The sequence below is a fragment of the Taudactylus pleione genome, unplaced genomic scaffold (genome assembly GCF_031769625.1).
Source record: "Taudactylus pleione unplaced genomic scaffold, aTauple2 ptg000656l, whole genome shotgun sequence".
NCBI classification, from domain to species: Eukaryota; Metazoa; Chordata; class Amphibia; order Anura; family Myobatrachidae; genus Taudactylus; species Taudactylus pleione.
This window is the reverse complement of record NW_028285058.1, coordinates 242,987-266,763: the sequence shown is the minus strand read 5'-3', so window position 1 is coordinate 266,763 and position 23,777 is coordinate 242,987. Positions and strand designations below refer to the sequence as shown.

The 23,777-nt window shown below is 45.8% G+C and overlaps 1 protein-coding gene across 5 annotated transcripts in view; it reads right to left on the bottom strand.

Moving 5' to 3' along the window:
- The window catches only part of LOC148478386 (uncharacterized), a 143,605-nt gene extending 127,569 nt beyond the window's left edge, over positions 1 to 16,036 (bottom strand). For 2 of the 5 annotated variants that reach the window (XM_088455460.1, XM_088455458.1), the window contains exons 1-3: positions 15,673 to 16,036; positions 14,685 to 14,737; positions 10,937 to 13,305 (exon numbers count right to left, since the gene is read on the bottom strand). In XM_088455460.1, coding sequence (XP_088311586.1) covers positions 10,937 to 13,305; positions 14,685 to 14,730 — 2,415 coding nt within the window. In that variant the 5' untranslated portion in view covers positions 14,731 to 14,737; positions 15,673 to 16,036. Of the gene's footprint in view, positions 1 to 4,055; positions 4,244 to 10,936; positions 13,306 to 14,509; positions 14,574 to 14,684; positions 14,738 to 15,672 lie in introns of those variants that run through there. The other 3 variants (XM_088455459.1, XM_088455457.1, XM_088455461.1) reach the window with 2 other exon arrangements.
- Between the last annotated feature and the right edge of the window lie 7,741 nt (positions 16,037 to 23,777).

Here is a 23,777-nt window from a genome sequence, read left to right as displayed (position 1 = left end):
TAGTTTGTTAAAGGTTTCTTATCAGTATTTAACCAAAAGTGTAGTTGGAAACAGATTTATACCCGTATTTGTAAGTTGTTTCCAGAGCCCACTAGCGGCATCGTATAAGACTGCAAACACATCAGATGTCAGATATCGTTATCTGACAAACGGGAACGCGAATCGTTCATCGTCCAGGCATGTCAGATATGTCAGATTCCTCTTCAGATATTTTTAAATCGTTATCGTTCAGATCTGAAGGAAAAATCTGACCGTGTGTATGCACCATTAGAGTTTAGGACATAGCAAATTCCAATCAGCCTTCACTCGGGACAGACCTGCAGGTAGTGCCGAGATTTCCAGCTACACGGATGTTGGAGGGGAGCTCCTGGAAACAATGAACCAGTTATAGTATACCCTAAGCAAGCTAATATCCCTTTCAGACATGCCGAGAATCCTGGGAATTTGGCCTGCCTCAGCCAAATTCCCGGGTTGCCGCTTATGTCTGAAAGGTACCTACCCGGGAACACGTTCCTGGGTAGCCGACCCTTCAATCGACCAGGGAATTTCCCAGGACTTAAGTCCTGGGAAATTACCCTGCTTATGTCTGAATGGTGCTAGCCGGGCTGCACCAAGCAGCTTTTACATTGATTTGGCAGCGCTGAGCGTCCTATAGGACGCTCAGCGCTGCTGCTTTGAGATGGCAGCGCGGACGTTCAGCGCTGCTGCTTTGAGTTGACAGCGCAGATCGTCCTATAGGATGCTCAGTGCTGCTGCTCACCACCCCCAGCGCCGTGGACACCCGCCGGCGGGTCTCTGCCACAGCGGGCCGCCCGCACTCCCGCTGGACCACCAGGGCACATTTAAATAATTTAATAATAAAATAAAATGCCTGTAGTGATTGGTCGGCTGCCTGCTGCATGATGATGACATCATCAGCGGCAGCCGGAGAGGGGATAGGCTAGGCACGTAATATTAAAAACTAAAAAACCCTGCTCATGTCTGAAAGGGGTCTACCTGGAAATTTCCCGGGTAGACGCTGTAGTGTGAAAGGGGGGTCTCAACCAAATACCCGGGAATTTGCACAGGAGAAATTCCCGGGTCTGAGCAGGAAATTTCCCGGGTCGTATGTCTGAAAGGGTAAGTGACATTTCATAATATATTATTCTATTATGAAATTATTATAATATTTTTGTATCCAAAGTATCTTATCTTGTCCCACCAAGGACAGCACCTTTGCTGGTCTGACAGCAGTGTTCAGAACTGAGGTTATATTGTTGCATTCAATATCAACATACAGTATAATGGAAATGCTTATGTATGATATGATTATAGATTTTTATTGAAAACAATTCACTTGTTTAATTTGATTTAATATATCTTTTTATTTATATGTAAATGGGTGACTGCAAATATCAGGCAGCGCTGGGTGTTGGTGGCAACTGGTAACAGATGACTTTTGCAGGCAGCCTTGGATGTTGGTGACAGTGCTGGGAGATGGAGGCAGAGATGACTTTTGCAGGCAGCGCTGGGTGTTGGTGACAGCGCTGGGAGCTGGAGACAAATGACTTTTGCAGGCAGCGCTGGGTGTTGGTAACAGCGCTGGGAGATGGAGGCAGAGATGACGTTTGCAGGCAGCGCTGGGTGTTGGTGACAGCGCTGGGAGATGGAGGCAGAGATGACGTTTGCAGGCAGCGCTGGGTGTTGGTGACAGCGCTGGGAGATGGAGGCAGAGATGACTTTTGCAGGCAGCGCTGGGTGTTGGTGACAGCGCTGGGAGCTGGAGGCAGAGATGACTTTTGCAGGCAGCGCTGGGTGTTGGTGACAGCGCTGGGAGCTGGAGACAAATGACTTTTGCAGGCAGCGCTGGGTGTTGGTAACAGCGCTGGGAGATGGAGGCAGAGATGACGTTTGCAGGCAGCGCTGGGTGTTGGTGACAGCGCTGGGAGATGGAGGCAGAGATGACGTTTGCAGGCAGCGCTGGGTGTTGGTGACAGCGCTGGGAGATGGAGGCAGAGATGACGTTTGCAGGCAGCGCTGGGTGTTGGTGACAGCGCTGGGAGATGGAGGCAGAGATGCCGTTTGCAGGCAGCGCTGGGTGTTGGTAACAGCGCTGGGAGATGGAGGCAGAGATGCCGTTTGCAGGCAGCGCTGGGTGTTGGTAACAGCGCTGGGAGATGGAGGCAGAGATGACGTTTGCAGGCAGCGCTGGGTGTTGGTAATAGCGCTGGGAGATGGAGGCAGAGATGACATTTGCAGTCAGCGCTGGGTGTTGGTAACAGCGCTGGGAGATGGAGGCAGAGATGACGTTTGCAGGCAGCGCTGGGTGTTGGTAACAGCGCTGGGAGATGGAGGCAGAGATCACTTTTGCAGGCAGCTCCGGGTGTGGTGAGTTATGGGTCTTGCAGGCAGTGCTGGGTGTTGGTGTTAGCACTGGGAGCTGGTGACATTCTATGCAACAGGTACGACGACCCTGTTACTCCTGCAAAACACATTTATCACCGATGTTCTCATTCTTCTGAATATGCGGCGCCACCCAAAGTGCGATGTCTCCTCCCTGAGCCTCTCAGTGATGTCGTCCTTCTCCTGTTGTAGTTGTTTCAGTTCAGCTTTTCTCTGCTTTATTTCAGCTTTTAAATCTTTTTTACGCTGAATTAGCGCTTGTACTCTGTCCTCACTGGGAGCAGTTTCTACGGTTACCTCCTGCTTGCACACGCCAGTGACGCTGTTGCTGTGGTCTTCCCCCAGGTCACCTATGGGTTCTCCTAATCCAGTGCAGTCACTTGGCTGCCTCTCATGGTGGCTCCATACTGATGCATACTCCATCTGCATTCTCTGCCATCCTTTATACCGGTCCCATTCCTGGTAAATTGCGCCACCATACATGGAGATTTCAGTTTTATCATTCTCTATAGTCACCATTAAGTACTCCTCTTCATCTGCTGGATATGGCAGCTGACTAAGACAGTACTGGTAATCAACACTCACATGTTCTCCGTCACATTGGGTCTTAAATTCGGCAATGACTCCATTATTAGCAGGTTGTTGTTCCTCTGCCCCTGCATCCTGCAATTCACTTTGCTGTTCTTCAGCCCTATGGTAGTCAGACTCTTCTGTTATATCACTATCCCAGACATACATCTCATTACCTTCTCCTTCCTCCATATCCTCAGTATGGAATTGAGGATGTTCAGCTTCTTCCACACTTTCGAAAATAGTTTCCTCTACAAAGGTGTCCTCAGAGGAATCCATTTTAGTATAAATTAGAACTTGATGTGATTTGCAATCAGACACCAAGAAATCGCTGCTTACTGTTAAGTGAGTCCGCAGCAAGACAGGGGTCTCACAGTGGGCAGTGCTGTAGTTCAGTTCTGTAACAAACACCATTATGACATCATACTGACAACCTGCTCCTGTTTGTATTTGTTTTTTGTTAATAAAGTTTATATTGTTGTAAAAAACAAACAAACGCCTAGTTGGTCAAGGATTCAGTTTACAGAAAGACAATGATATAAACAATACCTCCTATGTCAAAACCATTATAGAGGAAAAGAACAAGGCGGAAAGCTTCATATCGGGGAATGGCCAGCATTGTATCCAGACTTACACCCCATCAAGCTGGTTTGGGATGAACTGAAGAGAAGGGTGAGAGCAAAGCAACCTACAAGTGCAGCACATTTGTGGGGATGTCCGCAACAGTGTTGGGTAGAATTTCCCAAACAATATTAGATTTCCATTGCAGAACGAACGCCATAAGCATGTTCGGCGGCTATATCTGCAGAAAGTGGCTACTTTGAGTCAAAAATTTTGATTATTTCTTATTTTTTTTTTTTTTTTAAACAGAACGATTCTGCGATTTCCTATTTATTTCCAATTGTTTGTCTGTGCTTTCATTTCAGGGTACACGGAGACATAAAACGGTGTAAAATAGTATTTAAATGCCCAATGGGTCATAAAATCGGCATCTGAGCAAGAAAGTAATTTAATTGGAACTATTCTTAGCATATTTAGTTTTAAGACGTACACGATCTTGCACCAACACTCAATAACTGCCAGTCAGCCACCATCCTGATTGACATCCTGCTAAGCACTGTCTAAATGATCCAGTCTTCCAGTCCTAAGCATGTACAGAAGCCTTGGGCTCAATTTCAAGTGGAAAATGATGTTGCTTATTATATGGGTTGAGTCTTACTTGAACACAGTTTATTAAGGCAAGTACTCCCCGAAAGCAATAGCTGCCTTATTGGACACCATCAGGCACAAGCTGGAGGGAGATACAAGAAGAAAGCTGCAATTCTGATTGAATTCATGTTTTAGTGAAATAGACTTTCACAGAAATATGGCGTAGAGCAGCACTTCTGAATGATCTGTGGCTACGCATAAGTCTATATAAATAATGGTGTGTGTAATTAACAGAAATCTGTAAGTAATAAACCACCATGGGTTAGCAGAAATTGTTGAAATGTGCCAAACCAGGTATATATATATATATATATATATATATATATATATATATATATATGTATATTGCATCAGCTATAAGTCTGATAATACAAATGTCCTCTTGATAATAAATATGTGTTGCATACAGACAAATAAATATTGCTTATGTAAACAGGGCCTTTTGGTAATGATCTATTGAAAACCAATTACACATACATATATGATTAATATTATCATAAACCATGTTGCAAAATGGAAACAGTTGTCAACATGTTATAAGAAAAAAAAAAAAATATATATATATACATTCACACACATACACATCGCTCAGTGTGTACCCAGCTTTACACTCCCCATTTCTGTCAGTGATCTCCAAGGATTGACAGGCGTCGAAATCCCGAAGCCTGTCATTTTACATACGCCAGGAGTCCAACACCCGGCTTACCGGTTGAAGGTAAGCCGGGTGCAGACAGCCGCGGGGGGGGTGTTAGGTTAGGGGGCTCCCAGGGGGGACTTAGGGTTAGGCACACCCCTGGAGGTTAGGGTTAGGCTAGAGGGAGGGAGGTTAGGGCTAGGCACCCCCTGGGAGTAGATTAGGGTGTTAGGCAACCCTCTGGGAGACTTAGGTTTAGGCACTCAGAGGGGGGAGGTTAGTTAGGGTTAGGCACGCAGAAGGGGGAGGTTAGGGTTAGGCACTGGGGGGGAGGTTAGGGTTAGGAACCCTTAAGGAAGGGTTGGGGGGGCGGGATTAGGTTAGTTTATACTTACCTTAGTGGTCGGGATTTTCACCCATGTCGGGCTGCCGCTGTCGGGAACCCGTCCTTGGCCTGCCTTCACTTCTCCCTCTATACTTCTTCCCTTGCCTACTCTCCAGGAAGGTCTGGTGGGCTCCCAAATTTTAGGAAAGTATCACGGTCTCCTGAAAGATTAAGTCACCCTCCCACATCCCTGCTACTGCCTAGTGAAATGGGCGGTACAGGGGGCGTGAAGCGTGCAGCTCCACCCCCTCAGTGATCAGCTGCATATCCCTTCCGGGAACTCTCCTGGAGGAGGGGATTTTTAAGTATTCCCCTAGCGAAGTTTGCAGTCTATGATCCTGATTCATTACAGATCGCAACTGCAACAGCGTACGCAGATCGGCTGATGGGGCGTACTGCGCTTGCACCGCAGTGCACGTGTGTGAGTTGGCATTGCGATTGCATTGAGATCACCTACGCAGATACAAATCCATCGCAGATCAAGGGATGAGACGTCAGCGTTTGGGGGTAGTGATGGGGGAGTGGTCAGAGAAACGCAGGCGCGTCTGTCCGTTTAAACACCGTTGCATGGGCGTGCATAAATTAGCCGCTGCGACGGCATACGCAGCTTGAGTGCTCACTGCGTTCAACGAGACTTACAATTTTTGAGGCAAGGTCAGGGCTGCTGTAATTGTGCGTGAGGGGCCGATGTTCCCGATGTATATGCAGGACTGCAAGGTATTACGGATGTGAGATAGTGGTAGTGGGCGTCTCTATGCCGGCTGTGCGACGGTTTTGCGATTGCATTCATTAGCATGTTTCCGCAGCAGACCTGCGTGCGTAATAGCAGCTGCAATCCCAATAGCGATCCGTAGTGGATCAGGCCCTATATCTCCTACCACATAGACAGATACATTAGGGATAGCTTCTGTAGAACCGACTAAAGTTATCAACAGGTCTTTAAAGCATGGGAGGAATCTGGAGAAAACTTTACACAAACACAGCAAAAACATACAAACTCCACATAGATTGAGACCATGACACCAGAGCTGTGAAGGAGCAATGCTATCTGATGTGCCACAGTGTTGCCCATCTTAGCTAAGGATCTAGGACAGTGTTGGCTAACCTTGACACTCCAGCTGTTATGGAACTACATAACCCAGCATGCACTGCTACAGTTTTGCTATTAGGGTATGCTAAAACTGTGGCAGGGCATGCTGGGATATATAGTTCCACAACAGCTGGAGTGTCAAGGTTAGCCAACACTGATCTAGGAGGAAATCAGGTATAAACATACAAAAAGGTAAGTGCATAACAGAGCTCTTATGAGCAAAAACAAAACAAAATTCAAATTGTAAAGCAAAACTATGCTGCCCCTATATAAGTAATGGTTAATAATAATAATTAGATGTCATTTTAACCTGCCTTAAAAAGGAGATATTCTCAGAGAACTGCATACAAAGGCTGTAAAACCATCTCATCAAATAACTATCACCCCAGGGGCCTGATTCAGCAAGGAACGCACACAGGCAGACGCACGCACCCGTCCGCTGTGAGAATATGCTAATCAATACACACGCACGGAGACCGCAGCACAAGATGCAGACGTCCAGCCCCATATTAAGCCGCCCATCTCCCTGTATTCACAGCCTGATCAGTACGCAAGATGGCGTAAACATCGGTAACATCGAGAACCATCGGACCCATACGTATAATAGTGGTTGACCTGACCTGCCGCAGGATTTTGTCCGCTTCCTGTGTACAGCTTACGGTATGGCTGCGTATGCCGTCGCACTGCCTTAATTATGTACGCCCCTATAAAGCCTGCATTCGCCTGACCACCCCCCGTCATCACCCACAAACAGCACTACCTGTCAATCAATATCGGAAGGTTCTGCACACACACTGCGTGCAGTCTGCGTACCATAACCCGATCGCACTGGCTAGTTCACGCACGCGCAATGCGATGGATGCGCAGTGGAAAAGCATCGGCCAAGTGCATGCGTTCTCTCCTTTGCGTTCCTTGCTGAATCAGGCCCATAGTTCACTGCTTTTACGGAAACCGCCTATCGCTGAGGGCAGATAAAAGCTTTTTTTCGCTCTTAGGGCCTGATTCAGAGCCGAACGCTCTGACCAGAGCGCTCACTCTGAATCAGGGCCCTCTTCCATGAAAATGGAGCGTCCTCCTGGACGCTCGCATAGCTGTGGGTGACCACCCACAGCTTATGCGAGCGTCCATGATGATAGTCGCGATGGTCAAGACCATCGCGACCATCGGGCTTGCGACAGAGACCCTGCGGCAGGGTCTCACTGCCGCAAGCACTGGAGTGATTTTGGCTCTATCAGAGCCCAAATCACTCCCACTGACATCACTAGTGATGTCAGTGGGGCCGGCTTCAGACGGTAGGCGTTCTCATGGGAACGCCTCCGTCTGGCAGCCATGCCCCTGGCACGCCCACCAAAGGGGGCGTGCTGTCAATCAACATCGACAGCACGCCCCCTTTGGTGCGAGACCCGAAGCGACGGAGAGCCCGTCGCTGTCCGGGTCTCGCACATGCGCACGACGGAGCTCCCTCCATCGTGCGCATGCGCAGTGAGGCAACATCGACCCACTTGCGAGCGTCCTGCGCTCATGAGCGGGTCTGAATGACCCTCTTAAAGCGATTAAATTTCTGTACATACAGAACACAAGGAAACACAGCAAGTTCATAGATATGATACACTTGATATAATTTCATATATTTGTTAAGACAAATTTAATATTTTCTGGATCCTTATGTCATAGCAAAATATATAAAAAAAAAACAAAGGATCCTTATGTCATAGCAAAATATATAAAAAAAAAAACAAAAGGATCCTTATGTCATAGCAAAATATATATATATGAAAAAGGATCTTTATGTCATAGCAAAATATATAAAAAGCTAAACAAAGGATCCTTATGTCATAGCAAAATATTTTTAAAAAACGTTGTTTAGATTGTGAAAAAAAAAAACCTGTAGAATCGGATTAAAATCTAAAAAAAAAAAAAACAACTATTCTTACTCCTGCTGCCAGTTTATATTGTTCATATCAGCCAGTCAGAAGTATATTTTCGCCTTTCCCTTATTGTTGTTATATTACAATTAATTTAATAAAATGACTTCAGTATGATTGCTGTTGGGTATAAGAAGTTACTACTTGTTGGGAATGTATTACTACAATTTCTCTATTATATATAGAGAGGTCTTTGTTCATTCTCCATATAAACATATCAATTCATCCTAAACTGCTTCTAGGGTAGAGCGGTATGGACCCTACACACTATACGATATCTTTAACGGTTTGGGCAATTCCAACACATTGTGTAGTGAGCGCTCCCGTGGGGTTGTCAGCCTCATCGCCTGATCTTATGTGCACCATGTAAGATCAGGCAATGCGGCTGACGATCCCATGCAGCGCTATGCAGGGTGGGGGCGGCATATCGGGCACCAGAGCGCCCAATATGTAGGCCGATGGGCAATGGGATAGTCAGCGAAAACACTGTGTACACTTATTGTTTAGTGTGTACCCAGCTTAATTCTCATGGATTAGTGTAGTGTCTATTTATTGTGTTTCATATATGTTGCAGAAGGTTATTTGACTTAAAGCACAAATGATTGCTTTATTTTATTGGCAAGACTGGCTTGCTGTTATAATATAATATAATGGCCTTAATTGGCACATGTGCTTTTTTCGGCCAATAGGAATACTAGGCCATTGCACCTGTTGTTCGGCCTAACTTTGGCCCACCACATGGGTGTTGACAATAAACCAGTCATTCAGTTATCCATCTCCATGGAGATTATTAAGTTATATCCATAGGTGTGCGCAGAAGACAGCACAGGGGGTGCCACTGCCCCCCCTTCCTCCGAGACGTACACTGCTCGCCTGGTCAGCCAGGTGAGCAGTCTATTTCCAAGTGGGAAAGGGGGACGGGGTAACCCATGACCCGGCAGCAGGGGAAGTGCCGAAGAGGCACCCCTTGTGCCAGTTTCTGTGCACACCTATGGTTATATCTTGCACATTATGTGGGCCATACATCTACGGACTGATTACCCCTTCTGACGATACCAATCCGATCCGCCCCAATGATTGAAGATTTGTCAGGGGATCAGCAAAATACTACAAGTTAAAAATGCCTGACTCACAGATACCAATAATTTTTGGGTTGGAATTGGCGAATCGAGATTGTCCACCATGTTGGATTTTCCTGATCCCCTGACCAAGGCACTGGCAGAACGGGGAGTTGCCCCGATAACCGCCTGATGTATGGGTCCCATTACTTTAGTACAGAGATTCCTAAAAGCGGTCCTTCAAGGCACCCCAACAGTCCATGTCAATGGTTGAGCACAGGCGGTTAAATCAAACTGACTGAGGTAGTAATTAAGTTGCCTGTGGTCAAGCATGGATATGTTAGGGAGCCTTGAGGACCGCGTTTGGGAACCTCTGCTCTAGTACATATAATTGCTGGCTTGTGGTATATCCTAAAATATATGAAAGGTTTTAGAAAACATTATTGATGTCTATTAATCTTCCATCGGTGTCACACGTTTTTATTTCCCTACAGAAAATCACACACTCTCTGCTACTATCCAGGATAAGCATAAAGAAGGGGGTGCAGTCTGTGACATAGGGGGCCTGATTCAATGGACAGAAATAAGAGCCGTGACTGTTTCTTCTTATGCAGCGCAACTATATCTTTATGCTAATGCCGCAGCCAATGGGATTTGTAGAGAGACGTCCACCTGCTGCGACTCAAATCTGCCACTTTGTGTAATAAGTCGCACCATCGGACATTAGAGCAGCCCTACGGTTGCTCAAAATGTCCATCGGAACATGGCCGCGGGTGCCAGCGCAACTACGGGAACAAAAAAAATTGCCTGCGTCTAGCTAGCCACCCTCATGTTACCACCCAGGAATTAAAGGGTCCCTCTCTGCGGCCAAATTCGTTCTGCATCCCCCAGCTGTAACCATCAGGATCAGCCGCAGTGCGATTTGGACGCATACGCAAACTGAAAACATCAGCCTCTTGCGACCGAAATCAACACGGCATCCACTTCTGAATCAGACCCATAGTGGTAGATATCGGAGCAACAGTTAAGTGTTTAATGGTGCGTACACACTGGGCGATTAAAATGGACGACTGAACGATAACGATATCGTTATCATTCAGACGTCCACTTTGTCGTCCATTTTTAACACAAAAAAGATGAACGATGACGACGACGCGCGTTCCCGCGGGTCGTTCGTCATCCTCGTTCATCGGGCTGACATGCAGGCCAACCTGACGACCTCGTCAGGTTGCTGCATGCCAGGGAATGGGTGAGAGAGCCCGGCGCTGAACGATATCGCTAATGATATCGTTCAGCGGCTGTGCTCAATGTCATGAACGACATTGAGCACAGCCTGCCGGGGACACACTAGACGATATAGCTCAGGGAGCATATCGTCTAGTGTGTATGCACCTTTACACATTGCTCTACATTACATTTAGGAGCAGATCCAGATTGCCTCTGGCTTGCTGCGATGCAGTAGGATGCAAATGCAAGTTTTATTCATCGTAAGTGCTACATATACGATAACAATTGCACTAGTAGATACTAAAATATCAGTGTTTTCTTCTTCTTCTTCTTCTTCTTCTTTTTTTTAGCACATTCTAATGTATTGAAAGCAATGACCAACTAGCTCTAGTAGGCACCTGACAATCCAATCAATACAGTTTATTGCAGCTACAGTAATCTCATAATGCATCTAACCTGTAGATCTTTGGCGAGATCTGTGAGGCGAATCTCTTCACTCCCCAAGGCTTTGTCTACAGCATCCTGCTGCTCAGTAGAATAATTTCCTGTTGCAAAATCACCTCCGTCACTTGGACAATGGCTATTTGCTTTCTGACAACCGTCAACCAAAGGAGTTATTTTAGTTTCCAAATAGAGTGCAATGTTATCATGGAACTTCAGGTCTCCATCAGAAGTAGGGCATAGCAACCCTGAGTGGTTTTCAGTTTTCACAGACTCTAGGAACGTAGAGTCAGACCCAATAGAGGCATCTTCTTTACTTCCATCTAATGTTGTTCCTGTGTGTGTAGAATCGGTCACTACATCCAATAGTCTCTTCTCATACAAATCGGAGTCTACCGAACCAACACTTAGACACTCGTGTGACTGGCCTGGTGTTCCCACGCTAACAAAGTCTACTGTTTCCCCAAGTAGTACAGACTGATCGGTTGACCATCTCTCTGTATCAGAAATACTGCTTTCTGTCCGGTTCCCAGTATCATGGACGTTTCCCACTGCGGCACATTCTGATCCAAAGTCAGATCCAAAGACTCCATCCATTGCCGAGAACGCCGTTATCACTTGTGAACCACTTGGATCTCCCATTTGTGCTCTGTATGTATCGGCTTCTTTATTTTTAATGCTTCCACACTTTATGTTGCTGTTATGATGCGGCTTCTGTTTGCTTTTGTCATCGACAGACAAAACTTCAGAGCTTGATGTTTGGAAGATCGTAGCTATCTCATGCTTATCGATCTTGCTACTTTTACTCAATAAATCATGTTGCAGAGACTCCATTAGACACATTTCCATGGCACATATATTACTGCTGTCATCAGAATCTATATCTGAAGGGGTTTTGCTGCCTTCTTCCAACAGTTCTACAGCACGCTCCAGCTCAGGCTCTTCCAGGACCATATCTAAAACCGGAGGAATATTCCGCAACAGTTTGAAAGATTCCGAACGGGACTTCTCTTTGTTAATGTGCACATCCAGCAGTTCCTCCTCTCCTTCCTCCTTGATATCAACTAGTTGCTGTTTGCGTAGATGCATTTCAAGCAAGTGGAGGACGTCGGGGTCCAATTTGTCCGAAACATATTGATGCCTTTCTTTTCTGTGATCAAGTCGGTCTCTTGAGCTGCCGTAATGCAGAGAGTTGTCTATGTTGTCTTCTTCACTGCTTTCATCTTTTTCAGAAAGATTATCCTTTTCGGCAAACTCCAACTCATGTGTATCGGTATCTATTTCATAGTGTGGCCCCGATCTTCCTCCTTTTCGTAGTTGGTGCTCCATTTTCTTCTTGCTTGCTCTAGTACCATCGGGTTTTGGTAAACCAGTGTGCTTGGGCTGGAAATCAAGCGAGCGAGTGTCTTTTTCGGCTTCACAAGTCGCGCTGTTTACCGATAAATCAAGGTGCCCTACACTCGATTCTGTTTCATTTGTACCAGTCTTAACATTACGTTTACTATTTTGTAAGTGCTTGCCATACTTTTTGGCATCAAAATTATTTGCAGTGTTTACTGTATCATTACAGTCGGAGTATATATTATTACGTATATCTTCTGATAAATCCTGGGGCCTTGTAGGTGCACCAACATTCGGCACTTGAGCTTTGTTTGACACGATCAACTCACTGTTAAGCTCAGCAAGAGTCTCCGAGAAATATATAGTTTCATATTTAGAATTCTTTAATCTCGGGAAGTCTTTTTCTTCAGGCTTTTCATATAAGCTAAACTCAGCTCGGTAGAATTCCTTTTGATCCTCAGGATTTTGCTTAAGGCTTAACAAATCCCCTTTACTGGGGTCATGCTGCTCTGGCCGGACTGTTGTCTCCAAGTTGATCTCTTCATCGTCCTTAACATCCTGAGATATTACGCCATTGCCTTCGATGTCACCGGAGACTCTGTTTATGGCGTGATTTTCTAAAACACGTTTTGTTTTTCCATTGTACAGTTCTCCCCCAGCTTGTTCCCTCTTTCTATCCGGACAGTGAGCTGAGTCATGTACTAGATTAAGTGTTTCTTTATATTCCATGTCTTCTGATGGCATAAATGACGGTTGCTGAAGATTGTCTGCAAATGATAGTTGATCGTTGATTGCTGTAGCATCCCCTGAAGTTACAGTTCTTTGGTTTATGAAAGACAATGGCTCAGATACACCTTTGTTGTTGTTAATAAGGTCTTCTGACTCCAAGTTCTCCTCCAGTTTCAATTGGTCACTTGCTGCAGCCTTTTCCACAAATGATGGAGGAGGCAAATCAGACCCATTTACAACATCTAATAGAAGGCTTTTGGTATATAGATCTTCTGTGAGGCCTATGGATTTTCCATTCATAGACTGCTTAGTATCTAAAATAAGGAAAAAAAGAAATCAGGCTAGGCCACTTAAATGATTTACTAAAGCATGAGGCAAAGTGGAGGGTAGTTAAAAAATCAGTAGGAATCTGGTAATACTGTAAGGTTAAAAACAAAATAACTAAAAAATAATAACTCACCTTCATGGAGAAAAAAAAAGTGCTGAAGGCTAAAACTACGTGTATATATATATATGTCAAGTAATGTCCTCATAAGTGTATTTTTATCATATAAAAAAATGCTAAACAGCAAATTTATGTTTTATGTTTGCTTGAAACATTTCAGGGAATGTGAAAGACCATTATTATTAATTATTTTATCTACTGAGGAGTTGGTGGTGAAGATCTGTAGCCCGCAAGGCCAACGACAGCCATCTTGGGGGGCGAGTTAAGTCCCCCCATAAATCTTGGCACCCAGGTACATGAACCAGAATCTCTCCAGTTTCCAGTTTGTACGCTGGAAACTGAAGTGTTAAATGCATTTTAAATGTATTATAAATGTGTACAGGGGTTGTGTTGTGTTAAGATAAGAGGTAGAAGAGAATGATGCTGAATGAGTACTATGCCATCTGGCATATTGTAAGAAATAACTATGCGCATGCCCCCCCAAAAAAGAGGGCTCACATATACGCGCTCATACAGACATGATCCTGCCAGTTACGCCATGCACCATGACAATAAGGACCAATAGCGTCATGGATATATGGATGTTGCAACCGAAGTCTACAGTTAGGATACGTCCACACAATTGCAAACACATGCAGACTGGTAAAAAGGTTGACTATGCATTACAACTTCTTGCGATTGGCTGTTTGCAAATTCTCAGCTGACGCGAATTGGGATTTTCTACATTGCTCAGATGCATATCTTGTTTTGCCTGTTTTTATGCACACGTTTTTGCTTTGTTTTTTTCCCATACACGAGCCGGGAAGTTGTGTCTGCATTTGTTGCAAATAAAATGAATGGTTATAAACATGGGGGTAAGTAGGTCCTAACTATGTGCCCTGCGTAAACCACGTGCATATGGTGCTGTTGGCGACCGGCACACATCTTGAGATAATTGGTGCTTTGCCTATGTTCACAACTGCGAGTTTTTAAATGAACACAAACTGCACCTGCGATTTGGGGCACAATTGCCCCATAGATAGAGATAAACCTAAGCAGTAGAACAGCAGCTCTTAAAAGTGTATTAAACCCACCTATATTGTATCGACCTTCCCATATAGTAAATAGGTGTGGGTCTCTCCTCTGCATCCTCCCCCGTTTCTCTTCTTAACATGTACGTGAACCAGCACATATACAGTCAAACATGACTCGATTGTACAGTATAATAAACTTTGTCAGCAGTCCCTTAAAGGCATGATGAGGAATTACCTTCAGAAGAGGATTCATCATAGGAAACAACAGATGCATCCTCCATAGCTGCCCTACAAGAAAGGTACATTTCCTTAGAACATGTAATGACAGCCTCCTGAATTTGAAAAAGATATTTCCCTTAAGGCAGTAATGAAAGCAATTATGTATTTTTACTCCGTTAGAGCTATTATAACAAGACAACTTTTTCATTTTTCTATTTTTCTTTTTAGCCCGTGGCAAGGTTTCTTGAAGAGTGCCCACTAATCTCTGGCGTGTGCCCGTGTAAAGGTGTGCCAATGTGTTCTGATGCTGGAAAATGCCCGCTGCTCAATCGGCAAGAGAACGCCGGGATGTTTTGACTCTGCAAAGTTGCTTACGCTAAAATGGCTTTGCAGTGTATACAGCATTTGGGAACATGGAATAACGTTTTGCAGAACATACCAATGAAAATATATTTATGCGTTATCTTCATGCGAAATGTAAGAACTGTAGAGAATGTATGAAACATAAGAATAAAAGGGAAATATTTATACATTTCGCGGCCCTGGCAATGCTATGTCAAATTATTAATGTTTGGTTTTTAAAATTTACAGAAATAAAAATAATTTCACTTTAATATTAGGGATCAAAACAAAATTATTGGTCATCTCAGCTTTTGTAACAGAGCCCAAGCACTCACAATTTTTGATTACAGTTTCAACTAAAATATTCTTCAAAACAATTTAATTTACAAGAGTATTTTATTACATTGCAACACACAATACAGTAACATTGATGTCTAACATGCCAAATACTGAGTACCTTTCCAAGAGACTAAGCTATTGGGAGTGTAAACTAGCAACATAAAAAGGGAAAATACGAGCCATCATATGAATAGGATAAACACAAAAGAACCAGGTTAGAAACAAAAAAACAACAAAAAAAGGCACTTGTTTTCTAAGCATGGAGTTTCATGTAATGCATGGCACTTAACAGATCACATGCAAAATGACAATCTGCAGATTACCTGGTAATACAACCCTATTTTGATCTGGATGCTGCTGCAAATCATAGGCAGTAAAGTTTGAATGTTATGGTGCAGACAGGAAGTGTGCATCAGTGAGACGTAGGGGAAGATCTCAATGCTGGCTGGGGTGGCAGGTTTATTGTATTGCTTTATCAGACAGCAGATGGGAGATCTAATCTGCATTTTTAGGCTCTGCATTGAAGTGTCGTTGCATTGCATGTGTGTAATTGGCTTTTGTGACGGGCGAGGATGTGAAATGTCAGTGGTCATTAAGCAGTGATTTGTCTTGTACACCCGCTCACAATGCCTTTGTTTCTGCAGCTAGTAACATTTCCTGCCTGGCTCAGCCCTGCTGCTGCTCCCCTCCAAACTGGACACGTGATGTGGACCCAAGCCTCCGGCCCAGCAGTGACCTCACTCTCCTCCTCCTTCCCACAGCAGTCTCCCATTATCCATCCTCCCCCAGTACCAGCTGAAGGATGAGGGCACCGCTCATACAGTTTTACAACGCTGAGCAATACTGTAATTATATAGATTATGTATACCCACCATTGCCATTAAAGTACATTTTTTGCACTTTATATGGACAAGCTAGCAAGACTTTTTTCCACTTTATTAATATGCAATTATTTATTTATTCTTTATTAACAGTTTCTTATATAGCGCAGCATATTCCGTTGCGCTTTACAATTGTAAGCATTAATAGAACAAAACTGGATAATAACAGACAGATATATAGGTAGGAAGGCCCTGCTCGCAAGTTTACAATCTATAGGGAAATAGGCATTGATGCAATATAAACTGCTTGGGTCCGCTATGTTTTGTCGACAATCACAATGACGGCATTCATTATTTACACACAATAATGTAGACAGGTACATTATGGCGACAGACAAAATCTCGACATGTTTAGAATATCGACAACCTCAATGTCGACTGGTATATAATGTTGACACCCAATTAGAAACCTAACCCTAACATGTCTATTGTCGACATTTCGGGATTATGGTTATCAACCTTTTGACATTGTGACTGCATGCAAAAACATTTATGCTAATTCAATTGTAGGATTTACTAAGAAATTGCACTAACAGGTTTAATGAAATTTTGTAACTACCAGAACTGAACCTTCTATGTTTGACTATTAAGTGTCAAGTTAATAACAAAAAAACTAAAATGTATTGGCATCATCAATGCAAGAGATAGGTGTGGCACCATACATGCGGCCAGAAAGGGGTGGGGGGAGAGGTGCTTTGGGTCCGCGTTTACTTGAATAGGATTGGCTACATAGCACAGGGCACAGTGACATTGGTGTGAGTGGTGGGGGAATAGGATAGGCTACATAGCAGTCTGTCCACAGGGCACACAGTGACATTGGTGTGAGTGGTGGATGAATAGGATAGGCTACATAGCAGTCTGTGCACAGGGCACACAGTGACATTGGTGTGAGTGGTCAATGAATAGGATAGGTTACATAGCAGTCTGTGCACAGGGCACACAGTGACATTGGTGTGAGTGATGGATGAATAGGATAGGTTACATAGCAGTCTGTGCACAGGGCACACAGTGACATTGGTGTGAGTGATGGATGAATACTATAGGTTACATAGCAGATTGTGCACAGGGCACACAGTGACATTGGTGTGAGTGGTGGGTGAATAGGATAGGCTACATAGCAGTCTGTGCACAGGGCCCACAGTGACATTGGTGTGAGTGGTGGATGAATAGGATAAACTACATAGCAGTCTGTGCACAGGGCACACAGTGACATTGGTGTGAGTGGTGGGTGAATAGGAGAGGTTACATAGCAGTCTGTGCACAGGGCACACAGTGACATTGGTGTGAGTGGTCAATGAATAGGATAGGTTACATAGCAGTCTGTGCACAGGGCACACAGTGACATTGGTGTGAGTGGTGGGTGAATAGGAGAGGTTACATAGCAGTCTGTGCACAGGGCACACAGTGACATAGGTGTGAGTGGTGGGTGAATAGGATAGGCTACATAGCAGTCTGTGCACAGGGCACACAGTGACATTGGCATGAGTGGTGGGTGAATAGGATAGGTTACATAGCAGTCTGTGCACAGGGCACACAGTGACATTGGTGAGTGGTGGGTGAATAGGATAGGTTACATAGCAGTCTGTGCACAGGGCACACAGTGACATTGGTGTGAGTGGTGGGTGAATAGGAGAGGTTACATAGCAGTCTGTGCACAGGGCACACAGTGACATTGGTGTGAGTGGTGGCTGAATAGGAGAGGCTACATAGCAGTCTGTGCACAGGGCACAAAGTGACATAGGTGTGAGTGGTGGGTGAATAGGATAGGCTACATAGCAGTCTGTGCACAGGGCACACAGTGACATTGGTGTGAGTGGTGGGTGAATAGGATAGGCTACATAGCAGTCTGTGCACAGGGCACACAGTGACATAGGTGTGAGTGGTGGGTGAATAGGATAGGCTACATAGCAGTCTGTGCACAGGGCACACAGTGACATTGGCATGAGTGGTGGGTGAATAGGATAGGTTACATAGCAGTCTGTGCACAGGGCACACAGTGGCATTGGTGAGTGGTGGATGAATAGGAGAGGCTACATAGCAGTCTGTGCACAGGGCACACAGTGATATTGGTGTGAGTGGTGGGGGAATAGGATAGGCTACATAACAGTCTGTGCACAGAGCACACAGTGACATTGGTGTGAGTGGTGGGTGAAGGCACTGCTGCCACCAGTCTGTATAGCGCTGCTTTTCACGTGGGCCACTCCCACGACAGGGCCCATATGCAAAGCAATACAACACCTCAAATAACAAAAATAAAAAAAAAAGTTTGCAGAAGCGATTTCATCATGGGTGAAGCTGCGGGCAACAGCTAGTATAAATATATCTCAGGGATTCAGGCTAAACTAACGGCCAAGGAGTGAGGTATATTAGCTTGTCTTAGCTTTCTGTAAATTAGAAATACTAAAGACTAATGAGACTTAATCCTTTAACTAGCCATAATAACAATTACCTTAAGAAGTTTACAGTTGACGGAACTTGATGGAGAGGATTTTAAAACACGTTTGAACGATTGCAATGCTTGTATCGCAGTCTGTCATCTCCATTAAAATAAAAGGTGTGGTCCTCTTAAGTTGACATGAATCATAAATACTACATACATAATTACAGTATATTGTACATTTAGGGAGCCAAATTTAGGTTAACAAACTGTAGCCCAGGGTTCCTCAACTTTCTTTATTTTGGTAACTGTTGCCAGCCAGCAGCTAAATTGAATTATACAATGTATCCCCTTCTGTTTTATAAATGTGTTGAAGGTGCCCCATCCCCTCCTTTCCCAATCTGAGTGCATTTGTACCAAGTCACTCCTTAGGTTTATGGTTTTAAAATCTTAGCTAGGTACACACCATAAAGATACATCTGCAGATAATGGTTGTTCGTACACACTGAACAACCATCACTGCGGTTCTGCTGGACGGGGGTCACATCGCAACCCCCTCCCCGGCGTCCTCTGTAGCAAGTGTACGGTCGGTTGGCTGACCCTTTAAAATGTGCTGCAAATGTAACAAGTCCTTTCTTGGTCTATAATATGGAGTAGGGGAGTGGGCAGGATGGATCGGACTGCTCTTAAATTGTAGCAAGAACAGGGTATGCCCAAACTGTGGCAGGGCATAGTGGAATGTGTAGTTCCACAGCAGCTGGAATGCCACAGGTTCCCTACTCCTGAGCTAGAACATTAGTAAAATACTGCAATAATAAATATTTCCTTAGATGGCAAAGTTAATGTGTGTGGATGGACTTAGGCCCTGATTCAGACCCGCTCGCAGGGTCTGTGGGCGTTTTTATTTTTGTCTCCAGGCCGCTTGCAAAGCTGTGGGTGTCCACCCACAGCTTGTGCGAGCGGGCTGGAGACCGTCGCGATTATCACAACCATCGGGCTGAAGACGAGATCCTGGGGTAGGGTCTCGGCTGCCGCAAGCCCGAGTGAACTTCCTGCTGTATTAGAGCAGGAAGTCCACTACTGACATCACTAGTGATGTCAGTAACCCCACCTACAAACGCCAGGCATTCCTAAGGGAACGCCTGCGTTTGTCCGGCCACCCCCCCTACCCGCCCACAAAACAGGGTGAGCTGTCAATCAACATTGGCAGCCACCCACGTCTTGTTGCATCTTGTTATAAAAAGTCACAGGATAATTACATACATAAGTGTTAGGAGGCAACGAGAACCGTTTTTTGTAGGATTTTCTTTTGTATTCTTGTCGCGGGCAGTCCCTCTGCAGACTCCAATAGTAATCGTCCATCATGTGACGATCCCACCTTCATTGATAACTTTCTTCCATTACCTGAATATCCTGGTGTTCACCCTGTTCTTCGCTTAAATCACCTAGTTTGGACCGAAAGTGATCAAAATGGCTGTACAAAAAATGTACTTGAATACTCATGTTGGCACCTACTTTCTCGAAACATTTTAGCATGTTGTGGACTAATTCATGGTAGTTGTCTGCCTTGTGATTGCCTAAAAAATGTTGAATGACAGACACATAACTCAGCCATGCTTCAGATTCAGTTTCAGTCATAGATGTGGTAAAATTTGGATCCTTCACCAGTTTCCGTATCTGTGGGCTGTCAAAAATTCCTGCCTTTAATTTTTCATTACTAAGAGATGGAAATGTTCGACAAATATATGTGAAACAATCGCCGGACTTGTCCAATGCTTTTACAAATTGTTTCATTAGACTCAGTTTGATATGGAGAGGTAGTGCACTGCCACGCCTCCTCCCAGCGTTAGTGACTAGATATGAATGTGCTATGTGTTGCTCCTCTCTGTATGCTGGGAGGAGGCGTGGCTGTGGTCTGAGGATGTCCCAGCAGTGCACTGCCACGCCTCCTCCCAGCGTTAGTGAGGAAATATGAATGTGTTATGTGTTGCTCCTCTCTGTATGCTGGGAGGAGGCGTGGCTGTGGTCTGAGGATGTCCCAGCAGTGCACTGCCACGCCTCCTCCCAGCGTTAGTGAGGAGATATGAATGTGTTATGTGTTGCTCCTCCCTGTATGCTGGGAGGAGGCTTGGCTGTGGTCTGAGGATGTCCCAGCAGGCTCAGCAGTGCACTGCCATGCCTCCTCCCAGCGTTAGTGAGGAGATATGAATGTGTTATGTGTTGCTCCTCTCTGTATGCTGGGAGGAGGTGTGGCTGTGGTCTGAAGATGACCCAGCAGACTCAGCAGTGCACTGCCACGCCTCCTCCCAGCGTTACTGAGGAGATATGAATGTGTTATGTGTTGCCCCTCTCTGTATGCTGGGAGGAGGCGTGGCTGTGGTCTGAAGATGACCCAGCAGGCTCAGCAGTGCACTGCCACGCCTCCTCCCAGCGTTAGTGAGGAAATATGAATGTGTTATGTGTTGCCCCTCTCTGTATGCTGGGAGGAGGCCTGGCTGTGGTCTGAGGATGTCCCAGCAGGCTCAACAGTGCACTGCCACGCCTCCTACCAGCGTTAGTGAGGAGATATGAATGTGTTATGTGTTGCTGCTCTCTGTATGCTGGGAGGAGGCGTGGCTGTGGTCTGAGGATGTCCCAGCAGGCTCAGCAGTGCACTGCCACGCCTCCTCCCAGCGTTAGTGAGGAGATATGAATGTGTTATGTGTTGCTCCTCTTTGTATGCTGGGAGGAGGCGTGGCTGTGGTCTGAAGATGACCCAGCATGCTCAGCAGGGCACTGCCACGCCTCCTCCCAGCGTTAGTGAGGAGATATGAATGTGTTATGTGTTGCTCCTCTCTGTATGCTGGGAGGAGGCGTGGCTGTGGTCTGAGGATGTCCCAGCAGGCTCAGCAGTGCACGGCCACGCCTCCTCCCAGCGTCAGTGAGGAGATATGAATGTGTTATGTGTTGCTCCTCTCTGTATGCTGGGAGGAGGCGTGGCTGTGGTCTGAGGATGTCCCAGCAGGCCCAGCAGTGCATGGCCACGCCTCCTCCCAGCGTTAGTGAGGAAATATGAATGTGTTATGTGTTGCTCCTCTCTGTATGCTGGGAGGAGGCGTGGCTGTGGTCTGAAGATGACCCAGCAGGCTCAGCAGTGCACTGCCACGCCTCCTCCCAGCGTTAGTGAGGAGATATGAATGTGTTATGTGTTGCTCCTCTCTGTATGCTGGGAGGAGGCGTGGCTGTGGTCTGAGGATGTCCCAGCAGGCTCAGCAGTGCACGGCCACGCCTCCTCCCAGCGTTAGTGAGGAGATATGAATGTGTTATGTGTTGCTCCTCTCTGTATGCTGGGAGGAGGCGTGGCTGTGGTCTGAAGATGACCCAGCAGGCTCAGCAGTGCACTGCCACGCCTCCTCCCAGCGTTAGTGAGGAAATATGAATGTGTTATGTGTTGCCCCTCTCTGTATGCTGGGAGGAGGCCTGGCTGTGGTCTGAGGATGTCCCAGCAGGCTCAGCAGTGCACTGCCACGCCTCCTCCCAGCGTTAGTGTGGAGATATGAATGTGTTATGTGTTGCTCCTCTCTGTATGCTGGGAGGAGGTGTGGCTGTGGTCTGAAGATGACCCAGCAGACTCAGCAGTGCACTGCCACGCCTCCTCCCAGCGTTAGTGAGGAGATATGAATGTGTTATGTGTTGCCCCTCTCTGTATGCTGGGAGGAGGCGTGGCTGTGGTCTGAAGATGACCCAGCAGGCTCAGCAGTGCACTGCCACGCCTCCTCCCAGCGTTAGTGAGGAAATATGAATGTGTTATGTGTTGCCCCTCTCTGTATGCTGGGAGGAGGCCTGGCTGTGGTCTGAGGATGTCCCAGCAGGCTCAACAGTGCACTGCCACGCCTCCTACCAGCGTTAGTGAGGAGATATGAATGTGTTATGTGTTGCTGCTCTCTGTATGCTGGGAGGAGGCGTGGCTGTGGTCTGAGGATGTCCCAGCAGGCTCAGCAGTGCACTGCCACGCCTCCTCCCAGCGTTAGTGAGGAGATATGAATGTGTTATGTGTTGCTCCTCTCTGTATGCTGGGAGGAGGCGTGGCTGTGGTCTGAAGATGACCCAGCATGCTCAGCAGGGCACTGCCACGCCTCCTCCCAGCGTTAGTGAGGAGATATGAATGTGTTATGTGTTGCTCCTCTCTGTATGCTGGGAGGAGGCGTGGCTGTGGTCTGAGGATGTCCCAGCAGGCTCAGCAGTGCACGGCCACGCCTCCTCCCAGCGTTAGTGAGGAGATATGAATGTGTTATGTGTTGCTCCTCTCTGTATGCTGGGAGGAGGCGTGGCTGTGGTCTGAGGATGTCCCAGCAGGCCCAGCAGTGCATGGCCACGCCTCCTCCCAGCGTTAGTGAGGAGATATGAATGTGTTATGTGTTGCTCCTCTCTGTATGCTGGGAGGAGGCGTGGCTGTGGTCTGAGGATGTCCCAGCAGGCCCAGCAGTGCATGGCCACGCCTCCTCCCAGCGTTAGTGAGGAGATATGAATGTGTTATGTGTTGCTCCTCTCTGTATGCTGGGAGGAGGCGTGGCTGTGGTCTGAGGATGTCCCAGCAGGCCCAGCAGTGCACTGCCACGCCTCCTCCCAGCGTTAGTGAGGAGATATGAATGTGTTGTGTCTCATACGTGACTACCAGCTACGTTATAACAAATAAATCAAATTCTTGTTATTGTTGAAAGAGGGTAGTTGTTAAAAAAGCAAAACTAAGTCGATTCTGTTAAGTAAATCAGGCCTAGGCTAGTAATGTGCTTCAAATGGAGAAAATAATTGAATTTTATAATTTTTCATTAATTTTAAAACTGGAACCAATTCAGCTATAGTGAAGATCTAATGCGAAAATAGGACCTGCGAGTACTCTCAACCCGATCTTAAATCCTTGGCAAGAACAAAAAATAAATTTTTTGTTCCCCAGTGTTATCAGCTGCCCATGTGACACAAAAAAGCCTTCGGCAAACTTCTAAACAGCAATTATAAATAACAACTTGTGTCCAACAGCGGCGCATAGACAAGCTCACACCACACTTGATGAAAATACTTCTTTCCAAAGTAAAAGCTTTTCTCTTGCAATAATTCTGAATCCACTTTAATTTTCATATGTAGAAAAACAGCACAATCCTCCAATAATGCTTGTGTCACAAAGAAAACGAGA